The following is a 26,555-nucleotide window of genomic DNA, read 5'->3' on the forward strand; positions in this document are numbered from 1 at the left end:
AATAAAAGCAGGGAACGACACGGGGGGGGGTGGGGCGGAGGGTTGTGGGGCCCGCCCCGTGCTTGGCGCGCGGGTAGTTGCGTTACGGAGCGCGCAGGGTCCTAGCGCCGCCGCCGCCATCTTGTGACGGGCTCTGCGCGGAGTTCCCGCCCCGCGTGCCGGCCGGGAAGTTCGGGAGTCCGGGGCGCTTGCGGTGCAGGGATGTGTCCTCGTTCCGATCTGCGAGTGTGCAGGGGTAAAACGAAGTGACTCCACAGCGCCGATGTACGGCTGTAGCGATCTGCCTCTAGCTAGAGCTGCAAAATCAGAACAGAACTTCGGTTTAGGGTTGTGTTGGTGCTTAGAAGTTGGGACGGTGCTCAGCTCATTTTCCTTTTTTTTTTTTTTTCCCCTTAGTTTCTTTTTGCTCCCAAAGCCGTTCCTCCCAAAGTTCAGGCTTAACAATTAAACTATGCGCTCGAAATGTTTTGAAATTAGTTAAACTCAACAGGGACTCGAATAAAATTTTAAGTTTATTATAAATCAATAGAGTTGTAACATGAAGTCAGTATTTTCAAAGAAGCCAGATAACGCTGCAAATAGTGTTAATTCCACCGGCTGAGGGAAGGACAGGAGCAAGCGGCAGCAAAGCAACCAGATATTTGTAGGTTTCTGTAGCAGTGCTTTATTGTCTCACTGAGCTGCACCTGCAGAAGTGCCCGTGTAAAAACATGGAGAACGGCTCTTCCCGGTCGGACACCTTGTGGCTGCAGGCCAAAAACTAAGGGCAGATATTTCAGTGAATATTACCACACTTTCCCTCATTTCTGTGTCCGTAAGACGCTGACAGCAGGTACGTGCACACAGGCTGGGAAGTCGCATGGATAGGCTGCCCTCCATAGACTCGGGGTGTTTAAAAAGCAGCGCCACGTTCTCTTGTGGAACGGGGACTCGAGGCTGAGCTCTGCTGTCTTCATTCCTTGCTATGTGACTTGCTGTCACCAGGTGTCGTCAGCCTGTGTTTGCAGGTATTCCAGGGAGCGCCGCATCCTTCAGCCTCATTTGGAGGTGCAGTGTCATCGATTAGTAGTCAGCTCCTGAATTAAACCACCCAGGGCATCCTGGATATACCTCCATGCTCTGAAGGTCAATATTTAATTAATGATTAAAATGAAATAGGTACAGATGGAATTCAGAGTTTAATTCCATGGAACTTCTCTGCTCAAAGCTAACTAATGTTTCGCTTTCCAGGGTTTTCCAGTGCGTGGCACTCAATCAAGAATGGTTTGGGTACTTGATTCTAATTTTTTCTTTTGTTTCAAACAGAATAAGGGAAATGCCATGAAGTATGTGGGCCAAATGAAAGAGAATACTAAAGGATTCTGGTGAGTCACTGATAACAGATGGGGCAGATGCTTAATTTGATAGTAACTAAAACAATAATGTTCAAGAGCATAAAATATGAGGTATAAGAAGTAGGAAAGAGCAGAAAAAATTTACCTAAAGGAAGAAATCCTACTGATAAAATTAAAGAAAGCAAAATATTTTTTTCTTACTCCAGTGTGGAAGAGAGTAGGTTCTTCCAGAGCCTATTGACAAATATTTGGAGTGTTGTGACACGAAATGATAAACATATGCTTACCGGGAGTAATTTTACCACTTGCTTCATTAATTTACATTAATCGTAAAACCAGAAATATTAATTAGAACTAGGAATAAAACCAGCTTCCTGCCAATATCTTTTTCTTGCCGCAAGGAAGATTTAATATTAGCGGATGTATAGTACTGATTTTGCTGATCTATTATGTAAGGTAGGGATCTCTTACAGTTACTGCATTTTGTATAGCTTCAATTTCTGTTTAAAACAGATTTGCACTCTTCAAAGTTCGTCTTCTTACTTAATAATCTTCTGCATCACCAGCGCAGATAGCAAGTAAAGCACTCTCATAATGCCCTGATGCAAAATGCTGCAAGAAAAAAAAATCAACATTTCAGTGACTATACCTTTTCTGAATTTTTCTTCTCTTGGTGTATGACAAGGACTAGACTGCTATATGGTTTTATAAGATATTACACTGTTTTCATAAGGATTACAGGCTGAGATTTTTTTTAATTTCACATACCTTGGTCTTTAGTTGCTCAGGCACCTAGAAACAATGCTGGATCAAATCTGTTTATTACTTCTTAAGTTCAATACCAAAAAATCCTGAGCAGTTTCTTAAAGTTGCTGTGCATCTTGCAGTTAGATTATAGTGATATAAAAAAAGTAAAGTGTCTTAGCAAGAGTAATTTTTTTTGGTACAATTAAACAGTTTCAAATTTTTGTTTTAAGATACAGAGCAAAAGTACAAGAGGAATACTTTTTGTTAAAGTGCTGTCTAAGCATAAGGATAAAACCAGATATTTACTTCAGTTTTGCACAAAAGTGGTATCAGCCTAACCTTGCAGAACAGCATGAAGTAAGATGTTTTCAATTAGTGTCGAAACCATTCACGCAAACTACTCCTCAGCACACACTGTCCTGCCCTGTCTATATACTCCTCTTGCATTGAGGAGGGACAAAATCACAGAGAGGGAGTGAGTTGAGAATTCACTGCTCACTTACTGAAGCCAAACCAAGGCACTGAAAATTCTCTGTTGTTTTTATACATTGCTTTTTTTGTTTGGTTTTGTGTTTGTTTTTTTTTTAAACCAAGTGGTTAAATGGAGATTAACCCTCTGTATTTTCCTGGTAGGGCTTTGCACAGTCTGTGTGATGCCAGTGCTGAATATATGCAAAAGTTTGCAGAAACTTACTTTAATGTCATGGAAGAGTGATTTCCCATATCTTTCTTTGTATCGCTGCCGTATATTTATCAAGTCAATCTCGCTCCTGGCGATGAGAATTCTAATAACTGTTTTATTGTGAAACCCAAAGTCCTAAAATGAAAAGAGAAGATGAGAGGAAACTTGACAATTGGACAATATGTGTTTGCTTATCTGTATATGTTCATAATAATGTTTAATAGATAAAGATAAGATATATCTATATAGTGTAGGAAGGTATATAGGATATATAAGATATATCCATAAAGGTATCCTAGACTTTAAAGGAGCCTAAACATTCAAGGATTTTATCCTATAGAGTTTTCATGTGCTCAAATGATAGAATTTATCTTACTGAATAAGGAGTGCCCACATCCCAGTGTTTATCCATGCATCAAAACTTTTAACAACGAAAATCTGATGATCTTTTGTCAGTAGTCTCAGGAATTCAGTTTGTGTGTAGCGGTTTTGACTGTCATTGTGGAGTCCATTCAAATTATACTGAAGCCAATAATGTGTTTCACAAGAACTGCTGCCACATGCGAGTTCAGTGAGACTTCTAACCATTGGTTTAGAATTCATATAATGTGTGTTCAGACGTGTTTATTCTGTTTCTAAATAAATTTTCATATTGTAATTCTGTGGAGAATGGGGACATCTAGTGACAATAAAAGTAGTCAAAACAGGTTTAGGGCTGGGACAACTGATGACCAATTTAGATTCTTTAAAGCTAAATTGTAGTTTTATCAGCTAATCATTGATACTGAAATCTTATTCTCCAAAAAGAAGTGATGAACTGTGTTAAAAAGCTGCATGTAGAAAATCTGATACATGTTTGATTGGCTAGATTAAAATCTTTCTTATAAACCATTAAACCATTATGGACTATGTTTTCAAGCATTTGAATCGTGGGTGGGTTTTATTATATTGTATTATAAATTGATGTATAAAATGCTTTTGACCTAATATGGATATAGCTTGGCTGCAAAACCAGACACTATTTTAAATTCTTGCATTTCTTTTGAGAATTTTCTGTGTTCTTTAAAACACTGAGAAAATATAGTAAAATATTAATTAAAAAAAAATGTAGAGGTTTATTCTTAATAATTAAAAACTTATTTCTGCATCACATATGTTGTCTGAATATAATATAGAATAAAGCTGTTTATATGATATTTCTTAAAATTGGAAAGGAGGTTTTAACTTGAAAAGCAGTCTTGATACAGAACATTGAGAAATATCACTTCTCCTGATAGTTGATATTTCCTGGTAGTTTTGGCAAACCTTTTTCGTGTCATGTACCAGAATCCCCTTTTGACAAGTCAGACAAAATATTGCCTCTTTCTGTCAGACCCTGGGATTTTTCTTGGTTCTTTGCTGCCACAGTTGTTGTTTTAGCTGAAACACTGGACAGCAGTACTGGCAGCATCTGGCAGAGGTTACTGGGACACTTTTGGAGTGTTGGTCAGAAGTTTTGTTCGATGGTTCTGGCTTGGAATTCCTACCTGTGTCATTTCTGCTCTAAGGTGATTCTTACTCATGGCTTACTCTTATGACAATCTTCTAAAGATTATACTTAAAAGATTAGCCTTATAAGATTATACTTTTGTTTTTATAAAACATAATGCATCATAATTTTCATTAATGAATGAAAAACAAAAGAAAATGTCTCCAGTGACATTCCTCCCTAGTAAAAGGAATTTGTAAGTGTTTCTTTGCATTTACCCACATTTCTCCTTGGCACTCATTTATTTTAGTATATTAGCACTTACTCAAAAAATAAAAGAACCTGCATGGAGTCCCACAAGAAAATATAACCATTTGTCTTTATGTAACACTAATTTATTATTTAATTTTTACCAATACTTATTAAATATCCACAGACAAAAAATTGCGTCATAGGAAAAGTGCACGTTGAGTTCTGCACAGCAGGGGGAGATACCGTCCATAGAAAAGAAATGTTTTCAATTAAAAAAAAATTGACAAAGTTATCAGACAGATACTGTTTTAAGGTATCTAAATATTTAACCCTTTACTGCCAAATGCTAACTGTAGCTTAGGCACTACTGCTTTGAAATTTATATAGGTACTTAAATTTATATAGGTATTTAAACAGTTTTAAAACATACAAAGATTGAACAGTGATTTGTAAGTACTTGTTTAAGAATGATCAAACAAACAAATAAAAAAGGGAAGCTGATTTTTAAGACATGTCAAAAATGACTACTTACATGAATTGCATTATAAAGCCTGTAAGCAAAGTAGGAAGGCTTGTCACGAATGCAGAGGACTAGGAGAGAAGAGTTGCAAGAGACAAACAGGAAATTATTATAAAATAATTTCTTTTGGCTTTGGGCTCCTTGAAATATAAAGCTGGCTTTTCATGACTCAGCTTAAAATTAAGCTACCAATATTCACTAACATAACTGTATTTGAGATTTTAAAAATATGGTACTTATTTTGGGTGGGTCCACATTGCTGTTGCATCAGAGGTTATTAAATATCAGTGAATACACTCAAATGACTTCTTTATTGAACTATTATTCTTATTCTGTCAATGAAGAACAAAGGCACATAAAGCTTGAAACGTGTTTACATCCACCAAAGTCCTGAAAACATTGCCAATTATTTAGTATTTTTAACATCAGTTGGAAATGCAGTTATCATTGATCACACAAAGTTTGTTACAAAATAAAGAACAAATACTAGTTCTGGTCAATGAGGAGCTTGTGCTGCATGGATACATTTTTGGATTTACACAGACATGGGAAAGTAGTTAAAATATTCTTCTATAATTATGTCTGAGAATTTAATTGCACAATGTAGGAGATTAAAGTGAATAAAAATATCAGAAAATAATATTCTTGATGCACAAGAGATAACATACTAGATATTTACTAAGAAATTAGTGCTAGTAAAAGTAATATTATTACATTACCTATTGCAACCAGTAATTCTTGAAAGTATCCATCGTAACATTCGTTAATGGCATCTACTATGTCTTGCCCAGAGATATTTTGGAACTCCTGGAAAACTTGGAGGGGAAAAAAAACCCCTTGTTTTATTTTAGTTCATTAATAATGGTCAATTTGCTTGTTTTTTTAGTTCATTGCTCCCCCCAGTACTATAACTATTGAGTTCATTTTTTTTCCTTATTATTCACAGTGTTTCATTATGTTTATATTCCCCAGGTAAGGCAATCTAAATGAGTAGCCTGAAACCTGGCTTCCAGGAGATTCTCTGCCTGGGTTCTTCGGTCTACAGTCTGAAATGAATGCGTGCCACAGCCTGTGTTTCACTGGAAGCTTTAATAAATTCTCCATCTAGCAACATCTGTTTATGAAACGTAAGACTGTCAGGTCATTAAGGCAAGTTCCTTGCTCAGCTTGGCTAAAACTGGCCAGAGATTCACGGATTGTGACAGGAAGCCCTGGCTTGCATGACATGTGTAACGTGTCAGTATCCAGACCTGGACACTCTCTGCATAATGTGTGTATCCAGACATACAAATATACAGAGCATGCTTTCTCCTTTAGGGAAGGAGGAAAATTTTCAGCTCACTGCTTACTACACAACTTGTGGAGGACTACAGTACAGGCAGAGCCCTCAAATCTCAGGAAGAGAGCAGAACATAAAGCAGGTGTGTTACATTATTTTAATCCTGTCAACACCAGCTGAATGAATTTGTTGATCCATGATAGCAAAGTAACTCTAAGCTACTGTTAGCAGTTGACATAAGAAATACAGTTGGCTGCACAGTGATAAACTTGTCACCAGACAGTTTTTCCACTGCAGAGCAAAAACTCATACTTGTCACCAAACAGATACTATAGGTTTCTTTTCTACAGTGGAAGATCTGGATGAGCTCACATGAATTTCTTGCAATCTGCAATTATGTCTGATTCTCTATTTTTAATAAAAATGGCCCTTGTGTTTCTGTGTGTATTTTTGTTATGGGAGAGTGGATGTACACACTGAAGTGCTCCCATCAAAAACTTCTTTGGAACTTCCAGGGAAGGCTTCAACACAGCAATGGGTTTTCACAAACAAACATTTGTTGAAAATACTCCATCCGCCTCTCCTGAGGTATTTTCCCTCACAAAAGTTACTTAGGGAAAATGAAGAAAATCATTAAGAAAAATCACCTCATCCTGTTGTGTCATGTGTTAATTCTGGCAGCCATAGCATTTGCCTTTCTTTGGTCATGCATTCTTCCCTCTGTTATTAGGCATCCTGGTGCCTGTCTGTTCTGTCTACAGCTGTCAGGAGTCATCAGGCAAAGTTCAGTTTTGCATTACTTCCAAAATCCCATTAACATCAGTGGGAGTCTGAGCTCCAACAGTTCACACTTAGGTTTCAGGCTAATGCCCTGCTGCACACTGAGTGTCTTGGTATGCAAAGCATGGCTTTATTAGCAAGTCAGATTTTTCCTTTCCACTCTGCCTAAACAGCTGAACTGCTGGATTACCCATCCACAACTGCTGGTGGCTTCTGTTGCAGAGAATCATTTGCAGCATGTTTTTGTGTTCGCCTGTTTTCTGCTGACATGCTTCCCATAGAATCTAGTATACCAGAAAAAGGAAAAAACATGCAAAATATTTTAAGTCAGTCCTAAATCACTTTTCAAAGTATCTATTTTTTCTTTTTTTTAATATTTGAGAAGTTCACATCTGAGCATATTTACCATTGCATCCTGAGCAGCCGTAGAAGGGTCTGCATATCCTTCCATCCTTGTTCCCTGGGAAAAAAAAATAACATTTTCTTCAAAAATTAAATCCTAAAACACTGTAGGAATATAAAGTTATCTCTATATGAAGCTAACTTGCATATATCGTCTTTTAGATTGGAAAAGTATATTCCATGGTTGAATTTGAAAATGTAGAAAATAGCCTCAAGTTGTCACATTATGTCTTCATTTTCTTTAATAAGAGGAACTCTGGAATGACAGTCATGTGAGAGTGAAAAATGGGGGAATTGGATAAACCTATCCCATTCTTAGTTCCATTTTAAATAAGCTTTTAACCCACCACCACCATCCCACCACCATTTTCAGAAGTATGGATATTATATTGCTTACTGTAATATGTAACTCTGAGGGGAAAATAAGGGTAAGAGTAACATTTGCCATTCACTGATTAGTTCTTATCAATATACATAATACCAGAAGAATCTTTTCTCAATTTTTTTTCTCCCTGCGCAAATCATAGGAGCAAGCTCATCAAATAATGGACATTTTGCTTGCTCAATCATTGTCTAAAATTAAGAACCAAGACTAAGAAATCGTTTGACAAGTTTTATACACAAAACACTGAAGAATACTTCTAATTTTCCCATATATTTAATAGCTTTTCAGTTACACAAATCAAGCTAAATTCTTTAATAAACACACTATAAACTGAATTGTATAGCTGTTAGAAAAAGAGAAGAGCACACAACTCTTGGAATTGCTTTTTTGACCATAGCCATCTTGTAAGGATAGAAATCAACCTTGGTTGCAGAACTCTTAACAATCTCAAGCTCATGTAATCACTGCCTTAATATGTGTTTGAAACAGTTTAGTTTAAAATTTACAGTATTTTACCTTATATGTGAAAGGGAGAATTAAAATTATGTATTGGCTGTCAGCTTGTAGAATGACTGATTTGTAGCTCTTTCTTGTTAAAAATGTTAATGTATATTTTAATTAAGCAGTAAGAATTTCACACAGTGAAATTCCTAGCAATAAGATAAATTACTTGAAGTAAATTATGATGGAATGACTGCATAAAGTTACATACACAAGAAAACACAGGAAACAAAGACAAGTGAACAATAACATAAATAATACTCTACATGAGTCAAATGTCCACTTTTGCCAGTAACATTTGTATAATTATGTTTTAAATTGTAGAAAATTATCATATTTTGTTCATCTCAGACTAGACTATTAGTCAGCCTGAATTTGTAATTCTGTTACTTTCTTTAAGAAGGACTATAAACTATAACTTCTAGTCTGCCTCAGGCTGGACTTGAAAACTGTAAATACAGCACAATAGTAATTGAATAGTTTGCTCTCCATATGTGGAGCACATTTACTTCCAACTGTAGTCAGATATGTGTGTCATCAGTCCCAAGATTTAATAGAAATTAAAGCAAAGGGCTTCTGAAAAAAAGCATTAAAGGATGCATCGGAATGTTGCTATAGAATAATCTTCTGTAAATTGCATGGTAAAGGAACTAGAAAGGACCTATTTTAATAAAAGATCACTGAGTTTAAATATAAGATCATATCCAAACATGAGTGATTTGACTAACAATCTTCAAAAGTTGACAGTATAACGGAGTAAAGTTGAAGTTTCCTGCAGCTTTTCCTTGTCTTGAGAAAAATAGCAGATCTTATTAGCTAAGAAGTTGCTGATTTTAGACCTCTTTATCAATGCCTAGGGTTTAAGAAAATAAGGACTAATAATGTATAATCTTAGATTATTTTAAATTTAGTTTGTTTGATGGGTAAAATATGGTTTTAATAAAGATGAGAAGTGAGGTTGCTTAACCTCTAGCTTTTAATTTTCAAGCAAGTAAGAATTTTCATTATTAGGGAAAAAAATGAGAAAAAAATATTTCCTGTTTATAGCTTCTACTTTTGATGCATCTGCTCTTTGTACCTCAGTGAAACCTGCTGCTCTTTCATATCTCAGTAGGAACTTTTTCCCCAGACATACATATATTTATATACAGATATACCTTATGTATGCTGTTATTTCCTTGCAGTACCTTTGTCATTAGTTGTTACTCTGGATTACAAAAGATTTTTAAGATAATGAGCACAGTGACTACCATGAGAATGGGAACTTATGATCTGGCAAGGATGACCACTTCGTTGTATAAAACTACAAACTGGTAAAACTGCAGAAGTTAGTGTGTCATAGTGACACTTTGCCTCTGTGCAAACATGCTGTGATTTAGCATATGCAGTAGCACAAAGAACATCATAGTTAAAGCAGAGATCTCTTTAATACTTTATTTCTTAGTCAAATGTGGATATATCTCCATTTTCACATAATGTTTCAACTGGATTATATATTCTAATAATGGAGAAAAGAGAGCTTTAAAAATAACAATCTCAATTGTACATGCAACTAGACTCCTTTTGAAAAGAGACAGATGGAGCAGAGGATCAGCAGTTGAATAATCAGGGAACTTTATAAAATAACCTTTTAACCTTTGCCTCTATCTGATAGCCAAAGTCTGAGAAGATTACTCTCTCCCTCATCTGATTCCCACCCCCCACCCCCCCCCCCCGTTTTGGAAGTGTAGCCCTATTAAACTAGCTTTAACCACAGTCACCTTAAAATTTAAGACTTCTCAAATAGTATCAAAAGACATTATGAATTTTTTAGAAATGTAAATCTTACTACTTGGTTTTACAGTACCTGAGCAAGGTTCATGAGCGTATCTCTGAAGTGCCCTGAAGTCTCGGAATTGATATCTTGTTGAAGATCAGTATTATATTCTAGGTTAAACCAAAAGCATGTAATCAAAATCACAAATGATTATGCTCTGCATAGTACAAATGAAGATTATCAAACAAAGGATAAATAAATAGGATTCAAATACTTGTCCATTCTCTATGGTGTTTATTCCACTGTAACCTAGGCAGGTTCTCCATGGACCTGGCCATGGGGCTGGCACTTTGCCTGGCCCTGCTGGGGGCACTCAGCTGCTGTCCCACTTGCCTGTCCACCCACCCACGTTGTTTCAGCCTTTGGAATATAGTCAGGGGAGGAGATGGGGAAGGGAACCAGTCAGTATTGAGGAGTGATTTTTGTAGTTCTCTTCCTTTGTGTGTGCTAATACGTCCAGAGCACACATAGTACGACTGCTACAGTGCACTTGTTAGAAAACATTACGCATTAGGTAGGCTTCTTTCATCTGGAAGATCTCCATGTTTGATCTTGAGGCTAATATGTCAATTAGGCATTTTTCTTCTGTGTCTACTCCCTGTGTGGAAAGAAGTAAATACAAAAAGATGAGTAGTAGAAACCACAGTTTTTAAAGGAAAGCAGTGCTGTGCTTATCAGAAGTAGCAAAAGAATAGCAGTCTCTGCTGGAGCAGTGCAGAGTGCATTTTAATAGTAAACCCCTGTATTTAAAATATATTTTTACTTAATCTGAATTTCAGCATGTATATAGCGAGTGAGGAATGAAGCAAGACTAGTGTTGATGGAAACATAATGGGAATGATTTTAGAGCTTTAGTAAGAATTTAGGATTTGCTGAAAGAAATCAGGTGCAAAGATTGAGCAAACGTCCCGAGCAAATATTAAGGCAATCTGAAGCAGACATGAGCACAGCTATTATGTTTGTCTTTTATCGTACCCTTCTTTCTTTCTTTCTTCCTTTTTTTCTTTTTTTTTTTTTTAATTTATTTAGGAATGCTACAATCTGTAAATTTCTACCATAGAACTTAGTATCTAAGGAAAGCATCATGGCCATGCATTCAGTGCTGCAAATCATTGTTATTTTGACACAGGATTTGAATTAATTTTATAAACTTGAGTTGACATAAGATGCAGTGCGTATGCTGCTTTTGATGTGCACATGTATAGTGTTGGTGAGTATTCTGCATTTGGGATAATGGGAAAACGTGACATTGAGCCTGAACCTGTAGATACACGACCTGTTTTTTTACTTTGGCTATATAAATCCAGACCAAGATAGAATACTATAAGAAAGTTCAACTTTGAGCCACATTTAGAAAAAAATAAAGTTTGGCAATCTTTTCAATAATGTTAATAAAGGACATGATTCTGTTGTTAACAAAGATATTTCACAATTCTTTTAATGACAACTGGAATAAAAACGTATCAGTAGCTCTACAAAGTGCATTTATTTAAGTGTCTGAAGAAGTGTTAATATTTTTCTTTTTTTGAGGGGAATCTCAAAATTGTCAAGATAGATCATCTTGCTCAAAGTTGTATAACTTGTGACTTATTTGTGACAGTGGACAGTAGCAAATATTCATGGAAAGAAAAAAAAACAGTGTTGAACTCTGATATACCTTCCTATCTTTCAGGAATGGACTATCCAGGAATTTTCTGAGAAGGATTATTTTCAATAGCAAACAGTGAACCTGTTTTCAAAGAGATTATTAAAGTACTTGTGCTTTTGGCCTCCACAGTGCCCTGTGGGAATGGATTTCACTTTTATATACATAAATATAATATACATATTATATACATGATATGTGAAAAAATATTTTTGTTTCAAAGCTTCAGTTGTGTGAGGAGCACAGTCTCAGATCATGTGAAGAAAATGAAATTCTTTTTTCGAAATAGGCAGTCAGTTCAGTTTGAGTGGAGTGATCATTGCTTTGTCACAGGGTAATTTGTAAATGTTTATGCAAAGACATGTTCTGTTAAAGAAATATTGGTCTTTCCAGAGGTGGATTCTTAGTGTATGGCACTGGGTGTGCAAATAAATTTGATTTCTAGCATACATAATAGCTTGCAGGAACAGGGCCTTACATTTCCCTGTATAATATTTCTTAATATCCTGAGTTTACCGTGGGTGTTAAATGGGTTATATTTGTTACATTACAAGGATATTATTTCTGCTAGTTTTAGCATACCGATGAATAAACTTCATATAGCACTGCATTTCTGATGACCTAGTATACTATGTGGTAGTATACTACTCCAGTGTACTAACTTCCATGAGTTTATCAACCAATTAAATGTCAAAAAAAATAATTTAACATATGTTCATTACTCTAATTAGTGACTGCAACTCTAAGCAATTCTGAATTTGACAACTACCTTCAAGGCATGCCAGAGCTCGTGGGCATCGTAGGAGGCAGGTGGATACATCAAGCCAACCATAACTTCTTTGAAGTGATGAGAGAGATTCTCTTTTAGGTCTGTTATCAGATCCTTGAAAAGAAAAAGAAAGTGCAGAGACAGGATTATTTCAATAGTTGCACTTTATTAAGACAGATTAAAAAATTATTAGTGATTTTCTCTGTAAATGAATACAGATGGACTGTCAAAGATGAATTCTGGCTAAGATTCGGAAAAAAATGTTCTTTTAAATAGCACCAGCTTGTTCTACTAGTATGGGTAAGATAAGAAAAGATGCATAAGCTAGTAGACCACAATGGTTTGTTGGTTTCTGGTTTATTAGAATACAGAAGAAAATGCAGGATTGTAAGTGCAACTACTACTTAAAGTTTTAGAACACTGAATATCATGGCAGAGCATCTGCAGCTTTCCTTGGCATATTCCCTGTGCAAATCTGTGGGAGGTAAGCACCTTTGGAAATCGAATCACATAGAATCCAGGTGATTTTTTGTGCTTTTTTCAGTGTCACTTACCATGTGAATAAATTAAAAAATCATCTGTATTGCTCCTAGTACATAAAAATACCTGCTTTGAGTTGCTGGAAGGTTATGTACTTTTGAATATTTTATATTTAAAATAAATTCACTACTTTTGACAGATACTGGATTAATAATAAGGAACCTCCCTCTTCCCCCTCATGTGTCTCAGTTCTTTCTTGCAAAGTAGCTGAGTAATGGGTCAGAGTTTCCTCCTCACTCTCTCCATTCCCGGTAACATCTTTCAAAACACTGCAAATGCCAAAAGCTTGTTAGCTTACTATTGGGGATTCTGTTAAAGGATACTTGTGCATGCTTTTTTTTTTTTTTTAATGTTTTATGTGCAGCACTAGACAGCTGTCAGGTATGTTCTGATCTAAGTCTGAATTGAAATGGTTCCCATGATATAAACTATTACATTTTCAGAGCTGCACATTTTTCAGGCCTGTACTTTGCTTTTGATACATTTCTGAATATAACTGATATATTTCTGAATAAAATTAATAGCTAAAGTAGCAATGAAGGAGGACAAATACAGATTAAAAATTAAATTTATGCTGAAGAAACATACGCAGTCTTCAGTGAATGCACATTAGATGAATTTGACAACCCCTAAATCACACCTGGAGTAGAAATTAATTCATTAAGACATTTCACTTCTGACAACATGCCTGTGGGAAAATGGATTAATAATACAAATGGATACTATTTAAAAATTACTCCTGCAATCAGAGCTAAGGGAAGTGAAGTATTAAAAAATAAGAAAAGACAACTCTAAATTGTCGTTATTTTAATTTCCTAATCATCTTTGCTGTACAAAATCTTTGAAGGCTAATTGTAGGAAGGAATCTTAAAGCTTCTCTGTATGTCTGAATCATGCAGCTAGTTCAGGTCTTTCTTTCCTCTTCTTATATTTCTCTCCTTCTAAGATGTTGTCTAATGAATGGGCATAGTGGCTACCATATTGAGCAGACTGAAGTGAAATTAAGAGGGAAGAGGATTGGACCAACAGTTTTACTTTAAATTGAACTGAGAAGGCTAAAACTGCTATTGCCTCACTGCATGTCTTCTGTGCCCTGCAGTGTTTACCACTCATAAACTGGGACTGCCAAATAGCACATTTGCTCAATGCAATATAACCATTAGGACAGATCACAGCCAGGGAAATGCTATCACTGGTGTGCTAAATTATCGGCAGTTCAAGGTGTATGGTTTGCATGTGTAATGGTAACCTAATAAATACCTCATAGTAGAAAAACAGTTTTAATCATTTAGGTGCACTGATTTCAATCACTGTTGCAGTCTTTGGAAGGTGGGTAACTGTGATTCAATTATTGTTCTTTTAATGTCTGTTCAAAAAACACTCATCCATTCAAGGCTACATCTAAAGTATCTCAAATATTATGTGTTTGATTTTTTGCTAACAATCCAAATAAAGTCATTGATCTTCTAGAGATGAGTAACAACACAAAATCAACCCACTACACTGATTAAATCCAGCTCTTTTGCTCCCAGTTCTAGGAGAGTGTTTCAACATATTTAGGGATGAATGGTTTTGAGGTATTTTGATATACAGTTGGCACAAAGGTTGTCTGTGGAAAACTTGTTGGCTACCTAAAGGAAAAAATACACTGTTCTACTGGTTAACAAACTGGTGGTGTAACAGTGCCACATCATGTGGAGTTTTTGAATGAACCATTTCTGATTAACTCTAATTAAGGCTGATGGCTGTGTGGTAGCATCTGTGCAAGCTCATTGTTCTCATTCACGCTGATCGATTCAATGGCAAGCAGACACTGACCTTAAAGGAATTTTCCAGTGAGCTGTTAGTTTTACAGGCTTCAGGGAAAAAAGAAAACTGGATTTTGTTGTGTTTACCTGGCTTCTCTTAGGGGAAGAGCATGTCTAGTCAATTTAATCCAACAGTATTTATTTTCATACAGAACTTTTCATCAGTAGATTTCACATGAATTTTGGAAAAGGTGTTGCTATTTTTTTGCCCTTGTATAGCTGGTGTAACTAAGGAAAATGCAGGCATTGCAACTTTCCTGAAGTTATTTGGTTATCAATAGTAGATCTGGAAATAGAGTGAGGATATCTATCTCTGTGTATGTTTAAGAATTCATATAACAAAAATTACATTGTTATATACAGTAAAGATAGATAAACTACATTTGAAAAAAAGGCTAACTTTTTATGTCTTAAAATTTTTTAAACACCTTTCAAAGATTCATAAATTTAACATTAAGCAGCTGAGATGAGTACTGTGCTTAGTGTATGGATGGATTTACATGAGATGAGGCCTTAGAATGTCAGTGCTTGAGATGAGAACATTAATCAGTATGTAAGATAAAAAAGCCTATAACTGTTCATATGATGTTTTTCTTTGGTTACAATACTATTTTATTATCATGTCCTTTTCTAACTCTGTGTGGCAGACGTGCTTCTACTGTGCTGTAAATGTCAATCTGATACTGTCAGAGGTACTGATAGTCAACAAGCGAAGTTGTGTGCTGACCTGTCGGTGCCAGCCAGCTGTCTGACAGGCTTTTGGTTCCAGTGACTGACCTGAGAGAAGAGCTGACCAGCTGCACTGGAGGCAAGAGAGAAAGAAGTAAATGAAAGCACAAAGTGGCTGTGTCGTACCCTGCCATACATGTCCCTGTATGCCTCGGCAATCATGAGCCGCTGGGAGTTGCAACGCTGAGTTAGGATATCAATCAACACATCTTTTTCACAACCTGTAAAGGAAACATGACACAGACTCTAAATTAACAATGGGTTGTTATTTACTTACATCTGTGATTTTTTGTGTTTTATTCAAGAAGATTATACTAATTTCTCAAAAAATTAGGTCAATAGACTAATATCCCACTGGTATTTACCAATATTAGTTATATTTACCCTGCTTATGTATCTTGCACTTGCTGGTGTAATACCATAAAAAGGTGAAGTAGTCTGTTATTACCATATGCATCATCACCTCTCTCAAGCTCAGTGGATTTGAAAGCATCCATAAAACAGATAGAGGCTTTCATTTATTCAGAACTAGGCACAGTAACAGGATTTGTGGCTAAGCCTTGGAAGTCATACTTGTATGCCCTGTTAATATTGATTAAATAGTCATTTCAGGCTTAGGGATCTCTTTTATGGGAATGACAAATTGTGGTTAGACCATTAGTTGAAAAAGCCAGCAATATTTTCAGAGGAACTGTATAAAATAAGTCATGAAGTTTTAAAAAAACCCAGTATTTTACCCCATTTCCAAAGACATTTTATTGAAGGCTACCTATGATCATTTGCTTGATGGCTAGAGCATACTGCTAAACTTCTATAATGAGTCAGTATTTATTGCTTGTGAAAAAGATGACTAGCATATTTAGAAAATTATTTTAGAATTATGAAACTTTTTTTGCATCCCAGAGGTTGACTTTTGGTAATTTCAGATGGCTGAGCATTTTAGTGACATTCCAGCATAAATACATCCCCAAGTGTAAATCAATTGACTTTGTGATGATTAGATGAGTTGGACTGGGAAGTATGGGGTTCAGTTAGCATCTGAATGGAGTAGGATAACGTCTCAAGTTTCTGGCAGTCATTGTTGTATGGGCATATATACATATGTTACAGATACACATTCTGTACTTATTGCACCTTTGTAAGGCAGCTATTATCATATAATCTATAATTGTCAGGTTCCATTCTGACACAATTGCAAGTGGGCATTGAATACTTTTGTTTTTAAAGTTGGCAGAGGAACAGTTGTGTGTTTGCTCTTTACGCCGCAGGTTTAGTGCTCTTTACGCCGCAGGTTTAGTTCTCTTTCTGCTGGATCATCTAGCCACAATTACACCAGGTTTTTAGCAAGACTCCAGTTTAACATTGGGCTGATTTATTTCCATCAAACTCATAAAATAGAAGTATTACTGAAACTGTGCGTAAGGATTTATTTTTACTTTTCAGAAAATAATTATCACCAGGAATCTGTATGGCTTACGTGGTCTCTAAAGTAAAGATAAGAAGGATCCAGATCCAGGAAATATTTAGAAATATAAATAACTCTATTCATTTCTGTAATCACGCTGGTATCAGTGGGACATCATATGTGACTGAACCTCCTCATAAGAATGAATGTTGTGTACAAGATTCGGGGTCAGGGTGTCAGTGCCTGTAAAGGATATGATGACTTTAACTCCTCTGAAACTGAACTGTTTCTTTTGCCAATTGTCCTTGAAATTAGAACTTTGTTCCATGTACTCTGATAGGTAGATTGAAAGTAAGGTTCATGGCTGGGCTTCGCGAACGAAGATTAGGGAAAGGTCTCTACCCACATTTGTCACAAGTGCACTGAAAGTAAGGTTAATGTGCTTGTATTTACAGTATTAAATAAAGAATATCATCTCTGCCTTTTCATGTTAGCAACATTGCATTAAAAGTATTTTTTGAAGTTTAGCAAAATGTTTGAAACTTTTCATCTGTAGCCAACTTAGTCATAAAGATACTTCAGATACTCCTTGATCTTTAGTGCTCATTGTAATTCATTTAACATTAAGTCTGAGTCCTCACATTTACATTAAAGAAACTGAAAACAGAATGCAAGATTTGGTGCTGTACAACCTTGTGAAAAGCCCAAGGCATATAAAAGTTCTGATACAGAAAACAATTTTCATGTGAGGAAAATATTTCAGATAGTAAAAAAATAGATCAATATTCTGACTCTTAGCAACAGCAGCAATGTTCTACAGGAGAACAAAAAACTGAACAGAGAACAATGCTTTGATGAACAAAAGTTTTTTTGTACATACATTGAAAGCAAAGATTGCTCCTGTGTCAAAGATAATAAATTCTTTAAACTTTCTACTCCATTTATTTTTATTTCTTGATGACTGATTAATAGTTAGCAGACCGTGGTAGCAGTTAATTGTTGAAGTTACAACTAAAAACCTTTCGTTTCTCAGCCTTCACTGTAGTGATATATCACAGATTCTGTTTTCTTTTTCTTGTTTTCTCAAGGAAGAGTTCATTACTCTAAGTGTTGGTATAGACTTTAGATTAATCTTGATCGTCTCTTAGTTCCTGCAAATGGAAATATGTGATTTATTTGGACATCATCAGTGAGTCTTATTGTGTTTCCTTGAAGAATCAACAGATAGGTAGTGACACTTTTAATTTGTTTAATGTGTTTTTATTTTGCCTCATGCTTGTTGTTTTACGAGAGCTTTCTAGAAAAAAAGGAAATAGATCAGAATACTTACTAATTCCCTGTAGTGCTCCTCCTAGCAACTGTGCATCCATAATAGGGTTAAAATTCGGAGCGGGAAAAATTGTTCCTTGTGTCTGCTGAAGGAGAAAGCAGACTTTAATTGAGGTGTTTAACATTTATAGCACTACATATATAATTCTTTTGAAAACTAACAGTCATAACTTTAAATTATCTTTGCCTCCTGAGAATAACAAATTGTCTGTGGCTAACTGAGGAAAAGAGTGCATGGTCAGAAATTTTAAGGTCTGAGTGCCTCAAGATTTGAACAAAACTCTCAAATTTTTTTAGCTGTTAATCAGTAGCTATAGCTGGACAAGCTATAATTAAGCAACTGCATTGTGAATCTTGCATGCCTGGCTAATTTTTTGTTTTAAGGAAAAACAACTGAGAATAACTAAGAAGAACTGAGAAGTAACTGAGCAGTGACAGGGGGAAGGGTAATTCCTTTCGGGGAGTTCATGACCACCAACTCATTGTTCATGACCACCAGTTCATTGACCGTCTACTCAAAATAGACCCCAGACTCAAAGGTAGGTAAGAACTGCACATGCAGACTAATTAGCATGAGAAGCAACAGGTATAGCTAGCATGTAGTGGTTTGATTAGTAATTAATGAACAAGTTATGTAATTTGTAACCAATGAATGCTAATAGTATGATCTTGTGACTTTTCTTCCACATGCCTTAAGATGGTCACTACCAGAATGAGCAGGAATTACACTTCATGGCAAAGCTGAATCTACAGCAGTGAAAGTTGTATCGTGGTTGTCTTGGTGATGTCAGAAGCCTTGAGGGCATTCATACTGAATATCATTTCTCTAAATACAATGTTCTCCAACCCACCCACACAAGTAAGACAAAATTGTGATTCAGAAGTAACAGGAATCTTTTTGTAAGTTGAGAAGACCAAAGACATTTTTGGATCACTTAACATTATTAATACTAGAACTTTATCCACATCTCATGGACAGCATTGGTGGAGGTCTTTTTACTGATTTCAGGGAGCTTTTAGGTCATGCCCTTAATAAGTAAAACTGTTTTACATCTTGCTGAGAAAAGTAAGGAGAGCTTGTTAATGGATAGTAGGGGGTCTCCAAGATGGTCAAAAGGAAGGGGCACTTGCCCTGTGAAGAGAAGCTCAGGAAATTTGACTTAGCCTGGAGAAGAGTCAACTTTGGAGGGACCCAACAGCTGCTCTGCAGTGTCTATGGGAAGACCATCAAGAACATAGAGCCATCCGCCTTACTGAGGTGCATGAAGAATGAAAGGCAACAGTCATAAAACAAACCAAAGAATATTCTGGCTCGATATGAAGAAGTCATTTTTTACTGTGAGGATAACCAAGCAGTAGAAGAAGTTGCCTGAAGAGATTGTAGAGCCTCCATCCTGAGAGGTTGTAGAAACTGAATTGGGCAAATCTCTAATCTACTCGTTCTGAATTTAGTGTAGCCCCTGTTTTGACAAGGAGGATGGGCTAGATGACCTAAAAACCCTCTTTCAATCTGATAATTCTATGATTTTTTTCAATGCAAAAAATTAACAGAAATTTCTCCAATAACATTTTTAAAATAAGTGAACATTATCAAACACCCATTTGTCTCAATGATAAGGGATTGAGTGATAAAGGTACTTGCATTATTCTCTGTGTGTCAGTCCCATAGGATGTATACTAATTCCAGACATACATTTTGAAGAATTCAAAACTTTTTTCCAGGATCAGGCACAAAACCTGAAATCTATGTTGGTGAAATTTATATCTGGTGATCACTGTTGTCCAGTGTACATACTGTGATTATTTGAGTTATCATGCTGGAAAGAATTTTCAGAACCACTATGAACTTCATGTGCAATTTATTTATACATTTTCATTTCCTAAAAATGGAAATTAGCAAAGGTATAATGAGCAAGGAGCCTAAGAGATTTGACTATTAGAAGTGACAGACTGATATTTGCACATAAAATAAAGTTGTTGTTTATGGATATTTAAATATTTAAATAATTATGGGTTTTACATGTAGATGGGGCACTTAGGGACATAGTTTTGTGGTGGACTTGGCAGTGCTACGTTTATGGTTGGAGTTGATGATCTTGGAGGTCTTTTCAACCTAAATGATTCTATGATATTAAGTGAGCCTAGCTGTAATGTCTGTATGGAAGCTACAGCAAGCCAGTTTATTTTTACCAGTCATAAATCACTCACATTAAAAATATTCCTTCCCTAAATGAGTTTTATTTATAATAATCTAGGACAGATCCCATAGTGAAAAAACTGTTCACTATTTCATCTGTATCTGAATATATCTACACCTTTCCAAAGGCCGTTGGCATACAGTGAAACTGCAGAGTTGAACTTCTAAGCATCTGGGAGAAGATCAAAGTCAGTGCAGACAGCTCATTATTCATCTCATGGCAAATGTAGTAATTTGTAAAAAGAGGGGAGGGGGATTTTTAATAAAAAATGTTAATAAATTTTTTAATAATAAATATTGCCTTAAGGAAATACAGATATAAAAAGCATAAGAAGCAAAGAAGAAATATGGTCTAGGTCCTCAATTGGTGTAAATGTACAGAACTTGGTCAAAGTCGGTAAAGCTTTGGTTTAGACAAGATGATGGTTAAACAAATAGTCTTGTAACTCCTCTCTTACTCAGATATCCTTCAAATATCCTCATTACTAATATGCTACGTGTTCCCACTACCTTCATAGTGAACCTTGAGAAAACTCATGAATTTTTTGTGGCTCTTCCCAGATTTGCATATGTTTAGATATATTCATTAGTGCAGTGGATGGGATACAGAAATCTAAACTTTTCCTTCAAGTTATCTGCACTCACAAATATCCATCCTCACAAGTGCATACACACACGTGTTTTGCTTGCCAAACAATGTCAGATTCAGTTCCTCAAGTTGGGTGCAAGATTGTGGATTTTGTGGATATGCATATGGTATATTGTTTTGAAATACAAAATCAGATGTGTTCAACGTGTTGTGATACAAGTTCCTCTGTGAACACTGCAGCTAATAACAACAGGTTTCTTCAGAAGAGATTGTATTCCTCTGCCAAATATGATACAAATTCACTGTAAACTTCCAAGTCACTGGTAAGAAACAAATACATGGACAAATACAAACAAATGCAGCCAGATTTTCTGAAAAAAGCAGAGGTTGATGTCTGGTATAGTCATTGAAAGGATGTGAGGGATTGCACATTTTAAAAGACTTTTAATTTTGGTATCTGGATTCTGGCATCTCTCATGACACATGCACCAGTTTGGTGGAGCACCCATTGTGAGCACAGTATTCAGCATGGCAGGGCTTTCTGCATTGGAAAGAGAGCGCCTTCAAAGGGCATCTGAAGAACATTGTTTCTGAGGGCAATTTGGTCTTTTTATGGGTTAGTTTAGACAAAATGATGTATGTGAGCACGGAGAAATGTTTTTCATACTGGCTTTCTCCTGGAGCATCCTAATGAAGAGTGTATCTATCGTTTAGAAGGAAGAATAGCAAGAGTATTTTGCTTTTTTCTCACAAAGTGTCCAAGCACCTAAAGGTAAGGCAAACAAATCTCCATAGGTGATTCAGTTATTTCTGACTTAAAGGATTTTAATCCTCTTTCTGCTGTCTTCCTCATCTACAAAAACACAGATCTGTTTTCACAGAGGTGGCGCAGGTGAGCACTTTTTACATCTCTCTTTGTTCACATGTGTTCATGTAACTCGCCTGTAAGGAACTGATTCCACAGTCAACTGTGCAGATGGAATGCAGACAGGTTTGTGTGGTGTTGGTTGAATGAATCAAAACAACAAAATAAATTGGAAAGAGATCGAAAAATTTATAATAATTCTAAAAAATGATACTTGCAATTTACCTTCCTTCTGTGCAAGAGCAAGGAAGTTACAGCTTTTTCTGACCGAAGCCATAAGCATTCAACAAAAGTATCAGTAAAAGCTGAGGCTGCTTTTATCAAATTATGTTGTGTAAAGTTCAGGCAATTCAGTCTTGTGATGGAAAAAGCAATCTGAAGTATGAACAACCTTCTAATAATATTTGTTCAGTAAGTCATTCTGCTGATAACAAACAAAGTCAGACTCCTTAGTCTGAATGTTTCCCATAGGGAATGTCTACTGAAATAAAGTGCTTCTTTATTACGTAGCTCTGTGCTATGAGCCAGCTATACTTTGGCAAAGATATCTTTTGTGTGCAACTTTATTAAATAAAAATTTCATGAGTATTTTGATTTGCTTTGTGTTTATTGTATGTGTTACGTTTAATTTGAAAAATAAATTTTGCAATAGTGGAAGGGATACTTCTAAATATAGAAAATTCTTTCTCCAAAGCCTCCCATCTCCCCCTGAATGTGTATTTCAGAGGTCACAGATTTCATCTTGTCTAATTTCTTGTAGTTTTACCTGTGATACTGTGGGGAGCCATTTTCTGTATGTAATCTCTGATAATGATGATGCCCTGCATTGCTGAATCTGGCAAGACTGCTGCTGTTAACAGTTTGTACATCTCATTCTTGATCTTGGGGGGACTCCATCCTATCCAGTTATTCATAGATAAAATATGTAATTGCTAATATGAGTGGCATAAAATATAACAGAGGTAATCTTAAAGAACCAAATACATTCTGAAAGTAGTGCTTCCAATTCTTTTTTTCATGTTTCTTATGCTTCTGAATTAACGGTATATCAATGTTTGAGGATTCCTTAAAAAATATTTTTAAGTCTAAAGTGTGTTTTTAAGACTTCTTCTCAATTTAAAGTTGTGTTTCAGGAGAGTAGACAAGAAATTAATTTGATAACCTCACCACTCAGTCCTGTGTAAGCCCTATTTTCTTGTTTGAGATTTGCTAGAGTGATTTTTCTGCTATTTTATTGCTGAGTGTCTTCTGAGAAAACTGGCACTGCTCCAAGACTGACTTTATCTTGAAGAACCAGCAGGCACCCAGGGGAGAATGTTTACATGGGCTCTGCATTACATGTCCCCATTCTGTCTGGGTGCCTCAACAGGGTAGTCTCCACTGGTTAGGATCCAGTAATCTAGTTCATAAAATAACCCTAATTTCTCTCCCTTTCTACTCCACAACACATGGAAATGGGAATAAAGAATAAAAAATTTACCTGACCTGTGAATCCATCAGAGAAAGCCTGTAATCAGGTTATAGATATGCACCCCATTGTCTACAGTTGCTTCTCTGCTTTCTTACTTCTGTGATTATGGAAAAAAACAAAGGGCATATCGGTGTGCCTTTCTATGTTTAGAAGAAGGGGAAATAAAGAGATGGTATTAACATTGTCTATTTTGGAGTATTAAGAATTGCCATCTAATGTATTAGAATTTCTTTATAATACTATCAAAATATTGCATTATTATTATTACAGGTATCATAATTGCCAATTGTAATGACTGAAAAAGCAAAAGAATTTCTCCTGTAAGTTATTTTTTAATGTACTACTGTTAATATCAGACACCATACTATATGCAAATATAGTGTCAATTATTGAAATACAATTGGTATCAATAAATCAGTAGGAGAAAAGAAACTGAATTTCTTGAAATCTCCAGCAGAAACTAATCTACTACCTTCGTCAGATAGATTTAGTCTTACTGTATTCATTTAATTATTAGAAATAGATTACAACATCACTCTAATGTAAAGAGAACAAAAAAAGAAACGAAGAAAATCCCTTTTAAATTCTTAGCTGGTCTAGTAAAGAATGCGAGATCCCAAATTGCAGAAAACCAAACACATTAATAATGCCCATTCAATAACTATTACTTTAGAAAAACAAATATATTCAGTAGAATTTTATCAGAAGAAATACTTTACTGACAGGATTGGAATAATTAGTCAATTATACTTTCAATTAAAATAAGTAAGGAAAAAATTTTCTCCTTTAGAAAATTCTATATTGATTTGTAAGTTTATTGGGAATGTACATGAAAATAAAATTGAGAGAATGAATAATTATTCTTATTAATAATAATTAAAAGAAAGTCCTTAGTGAACATAATTATCAGTATGCCAGGTACAGAGAGCTATTTCATATTTTGATGTCATGAAACTCTAGTAGCTTCCACAATGGAGATTTAAAATTGCACTATGAACTTTTCTTAAAGAGCGCTAATGAAACCACTTAGTATATTGCTACATTTTTTGATGGGAAACAATAACTGATATATGAGAGATAACATTTCTTTGCTTTAAAATATTTTTCACACTGTGAACAAAAACAGATGTTTATAAATGTTAAATCTATTCAGTTACTTTATGCAGTTACAGATGGTCTTTTGAAGTTATAAGCCCCTCAAAGTAGTACCAGGAATAGGTATCTTCTGAGAAATTCACATATTTATTTTTAATACAATTAGGTGATAGTATGTAATTTAGTTTCTTGTGTAGTAGCTAAGTGCAAGCATAGAAAACCCACAAACAGAGCCTCACGAGGAGGCTCGAATTGTTTTTTCTTGAAAGGTCTAAAATTCTGAGACAGGAACTGATAATTCTTTATATTTTAATCTTCATTTCAGACACTTGATATATATACTGTAAGTAACACCAGGATTAGACCCAAATCACATATAAATTAACTTCACCTGAGATTAATTTCTATCAGTAGAGGGAAATGGATCCCAATGTATGTGATGAGAACTCAAGAGGAATCAAAAGTTTTGAAATATTTCAGAGAATAAATCATTCTACTCACATAAGCTCCACAATACATTTTGATTTGAGTCTTCAAGTTCTGTTGAGATGAAAATAGTAGCTTTTCCAGACTAAAAGTAATAAATAGTTCAGTAAACTAATGTTATAGTTAAGTCTTATTCTGTTTTGGAGATTTGAGGGAAACCATCCAATCAAAGTGATATCAAGTGAATAAGGCTCCAAAGTAATGAAGCAGAACAACTGTGGGTACAGTATGTCCTTGGGTTTTATAGATTCTCTGTATACTTAGTCATTAATCATGTATTGAATAAGTGTGATTATAATGTAAGTAAACAGAGCCATTAGTACGACACCCTCTGTTCTGCTGTGTTGATTTTAAGAATCAGAATTCTGCTAGTCAGCGAGTGAAACACTCGCCTACAGAAAGTGCTTGTGTTAATGATTTACTTTTCAGATTCGGTCTGATCTAGTTCCTCTTTCTCCTTATGCTGAAATTGCCCAGCTCATCGCTCGTTCCAAGAACTCTTTGTAGCTGGCATGCATAGGAAGATGCTTTATAGCCCCTGTATGTTACCCAGAGTAATCAGGTAGGCCTCAGGAGAACTGTGCAGATGAAGGGCTTTTCAAGCAAGTTACAATTCACAAAATCCTGTGAAGAGCTCATAAAAAATCCTGCAACGTTGCTGTATTTGAGGACTTCTACAGAATCTGAACTAGCCAACTGACAGCAAACCCATGTTTTTCATGTCTAATAGCGTGTATTTTTCTGCTCATGATAACTATTATTGTAATAAACTATTGATAAAATTGTGAGTTTTCTCACACACACACACAGAGGAATATAAAATAGAGGAATATAAAAATAGGGGTGCAAATCAGTCTGTATATCGTCTAGTACAACTTGAATGGAAGGCATAGGCTACCATTATCCTGATTGGGTACCAGTTTTTCCAATAGTTTGACAGTAGTAGTAGCAGAAAATCTGAATTAAATGACTCCAAATTTTCTTGGTTTTCTTAATGAATCCATAACAGGCTTTGAAGCACTTACTAAAACTTTTTTTTTCCTTACAATTTAGGAAGGCTTTGGGAAGAATCAAAAAAATCTTCAATACAACAGAAAATGGATTAAATTTACAGGATTACATTAATGTTTTGTTCTGCTTGTGTCAAAATCTTCAGTGGTCAGGAACCATAGGATGTAAATAAATAGTCAAAATTTGTTGTTTTGTGAAACACTAATGCCTGGCACATAATGTGAGGAAAGCACTTAACTGATTAATGAACTAGATTCTGTTTAATGAAACTTTCTGAGAAAAGTGGTGAGAGTCTAGAGAAAATGGGAGAGAAAGGTTTCAACCTGCTTTTCCCTTTGAATGTCCTTTGGCTGTCCTTTCCTGCCATGTCCCCTCCAAGGCAAGAGGCAGTGCTTACCAACAAGGAAATGAATAACATATTTGCCCATATAATGCTCAGCAGAATGGATC

General features: G+C 35.5%; 1 protein-coding gene and 1 long non-coding RNA gene across 5 annotated transcripts; one reads left to right on the forward strand and one right to left on the reverse strand.

Annotated features, from left to right (window-relative positions):
- The first annotated feature begins 106 nt into the window (after positions 1-106).
- On the forward strand, positions 107-7,218 carry LOC127472273 (uncharacterized). The gene is made up of 3 exons (XR_007904936.1): positions 107-235; positions 1,306-1,364; positions 5,976-7,218. It is a non-coding gene; the product is annotated as an uncharacterized LOC127472273 (long non-coding RNA).
- Positions 272-26,471, reverse strand: ANXA10 (annexin A10). 4 transcript variants are annotated; one of them, XM_051790210.1, is made up of 12 exons: positions 26,429-26,471; positions 18,393-18,477; positions 15,784-15,878; positions 12,581-12,694; positions 10,674-10,764; positions 10,197-10,276; positions 7,469-7,522; positions 7,253-7,346; positions 5,723-5,818; positions 5,016-5,074; positions 2,776-2,898; positions 272-1,946 (listed from the first exon to the last, which is right to left on the reverse strand). In XM_051790210.1, exons 2-12 carry the CDS (start codon positions 18,430-18,432, stop codon positions 1,878-1,880), a joined length of 915 nt encoding a protein of 304 aa, XP_051646170.1. In that variant the 5' UTR covers positions 18,433-18,477; positions 26,429-26,471; the 3' UTR covers positions 272-1,877. The 4 variants fall into 4 exon arrangements, with proteins under 4 accessions (XP_051646170.1, XP_051646169.1, XP_051646168.1 ...); XM_051790209.1 differs by lacking the exon at positions 26,429-26,471 and adding an exon at positions 25,110-25,287 and having other exon boundaries at positions 18,393-18,474; XM_051790208.1 differs by lacking the exon at positions 26,429-26,471 and adding an exon at positions 25,110-25,287.
- Positions 26,472-26,555: the final 84 nt, after the last annotated feature.

This window comes from Manacus candei, unplaced genomic scaffold, assembly GCF_025592945.1.
Source record: "Manacus candei isolate 608988 ecotype Guabito, Panama unplaced genomic scaffold, ASM2559294v1 h1tg000028l, whole genome shotgun sequence".
Lineage (NCBI taxonomy): Eukaryota > Metazoa > Chordata > Aves > Passeriformes > Pipridae > Manacus > Manacus candei.

Excerpts from the sequence above, each read along its gene's own strand:
- ANXA10 (XM_051790207.1), bottom strand. The coding sequence starts at position 18,516 with ATGTTAAACACCTCAATTAAAGTCTGCTTTCTCCTTCAGCAGACACAA. Across the intron at positions 7,523-10,196 it reads CGCTCATGAACCTTGCTCAG|GGAACAAGGATGGAAGGATA; the intron begins GTACTGTAAAAC and ends TTTTTTTCCCAG. Across the intron at positions 5,819-7,252 it reads CCACCAGCAGTTGTGGATGG|TTTTCCAGGAGTTCCAAAAT; the intron begins GTAATCCAGCAG and ends TTCCCCTCCAAG.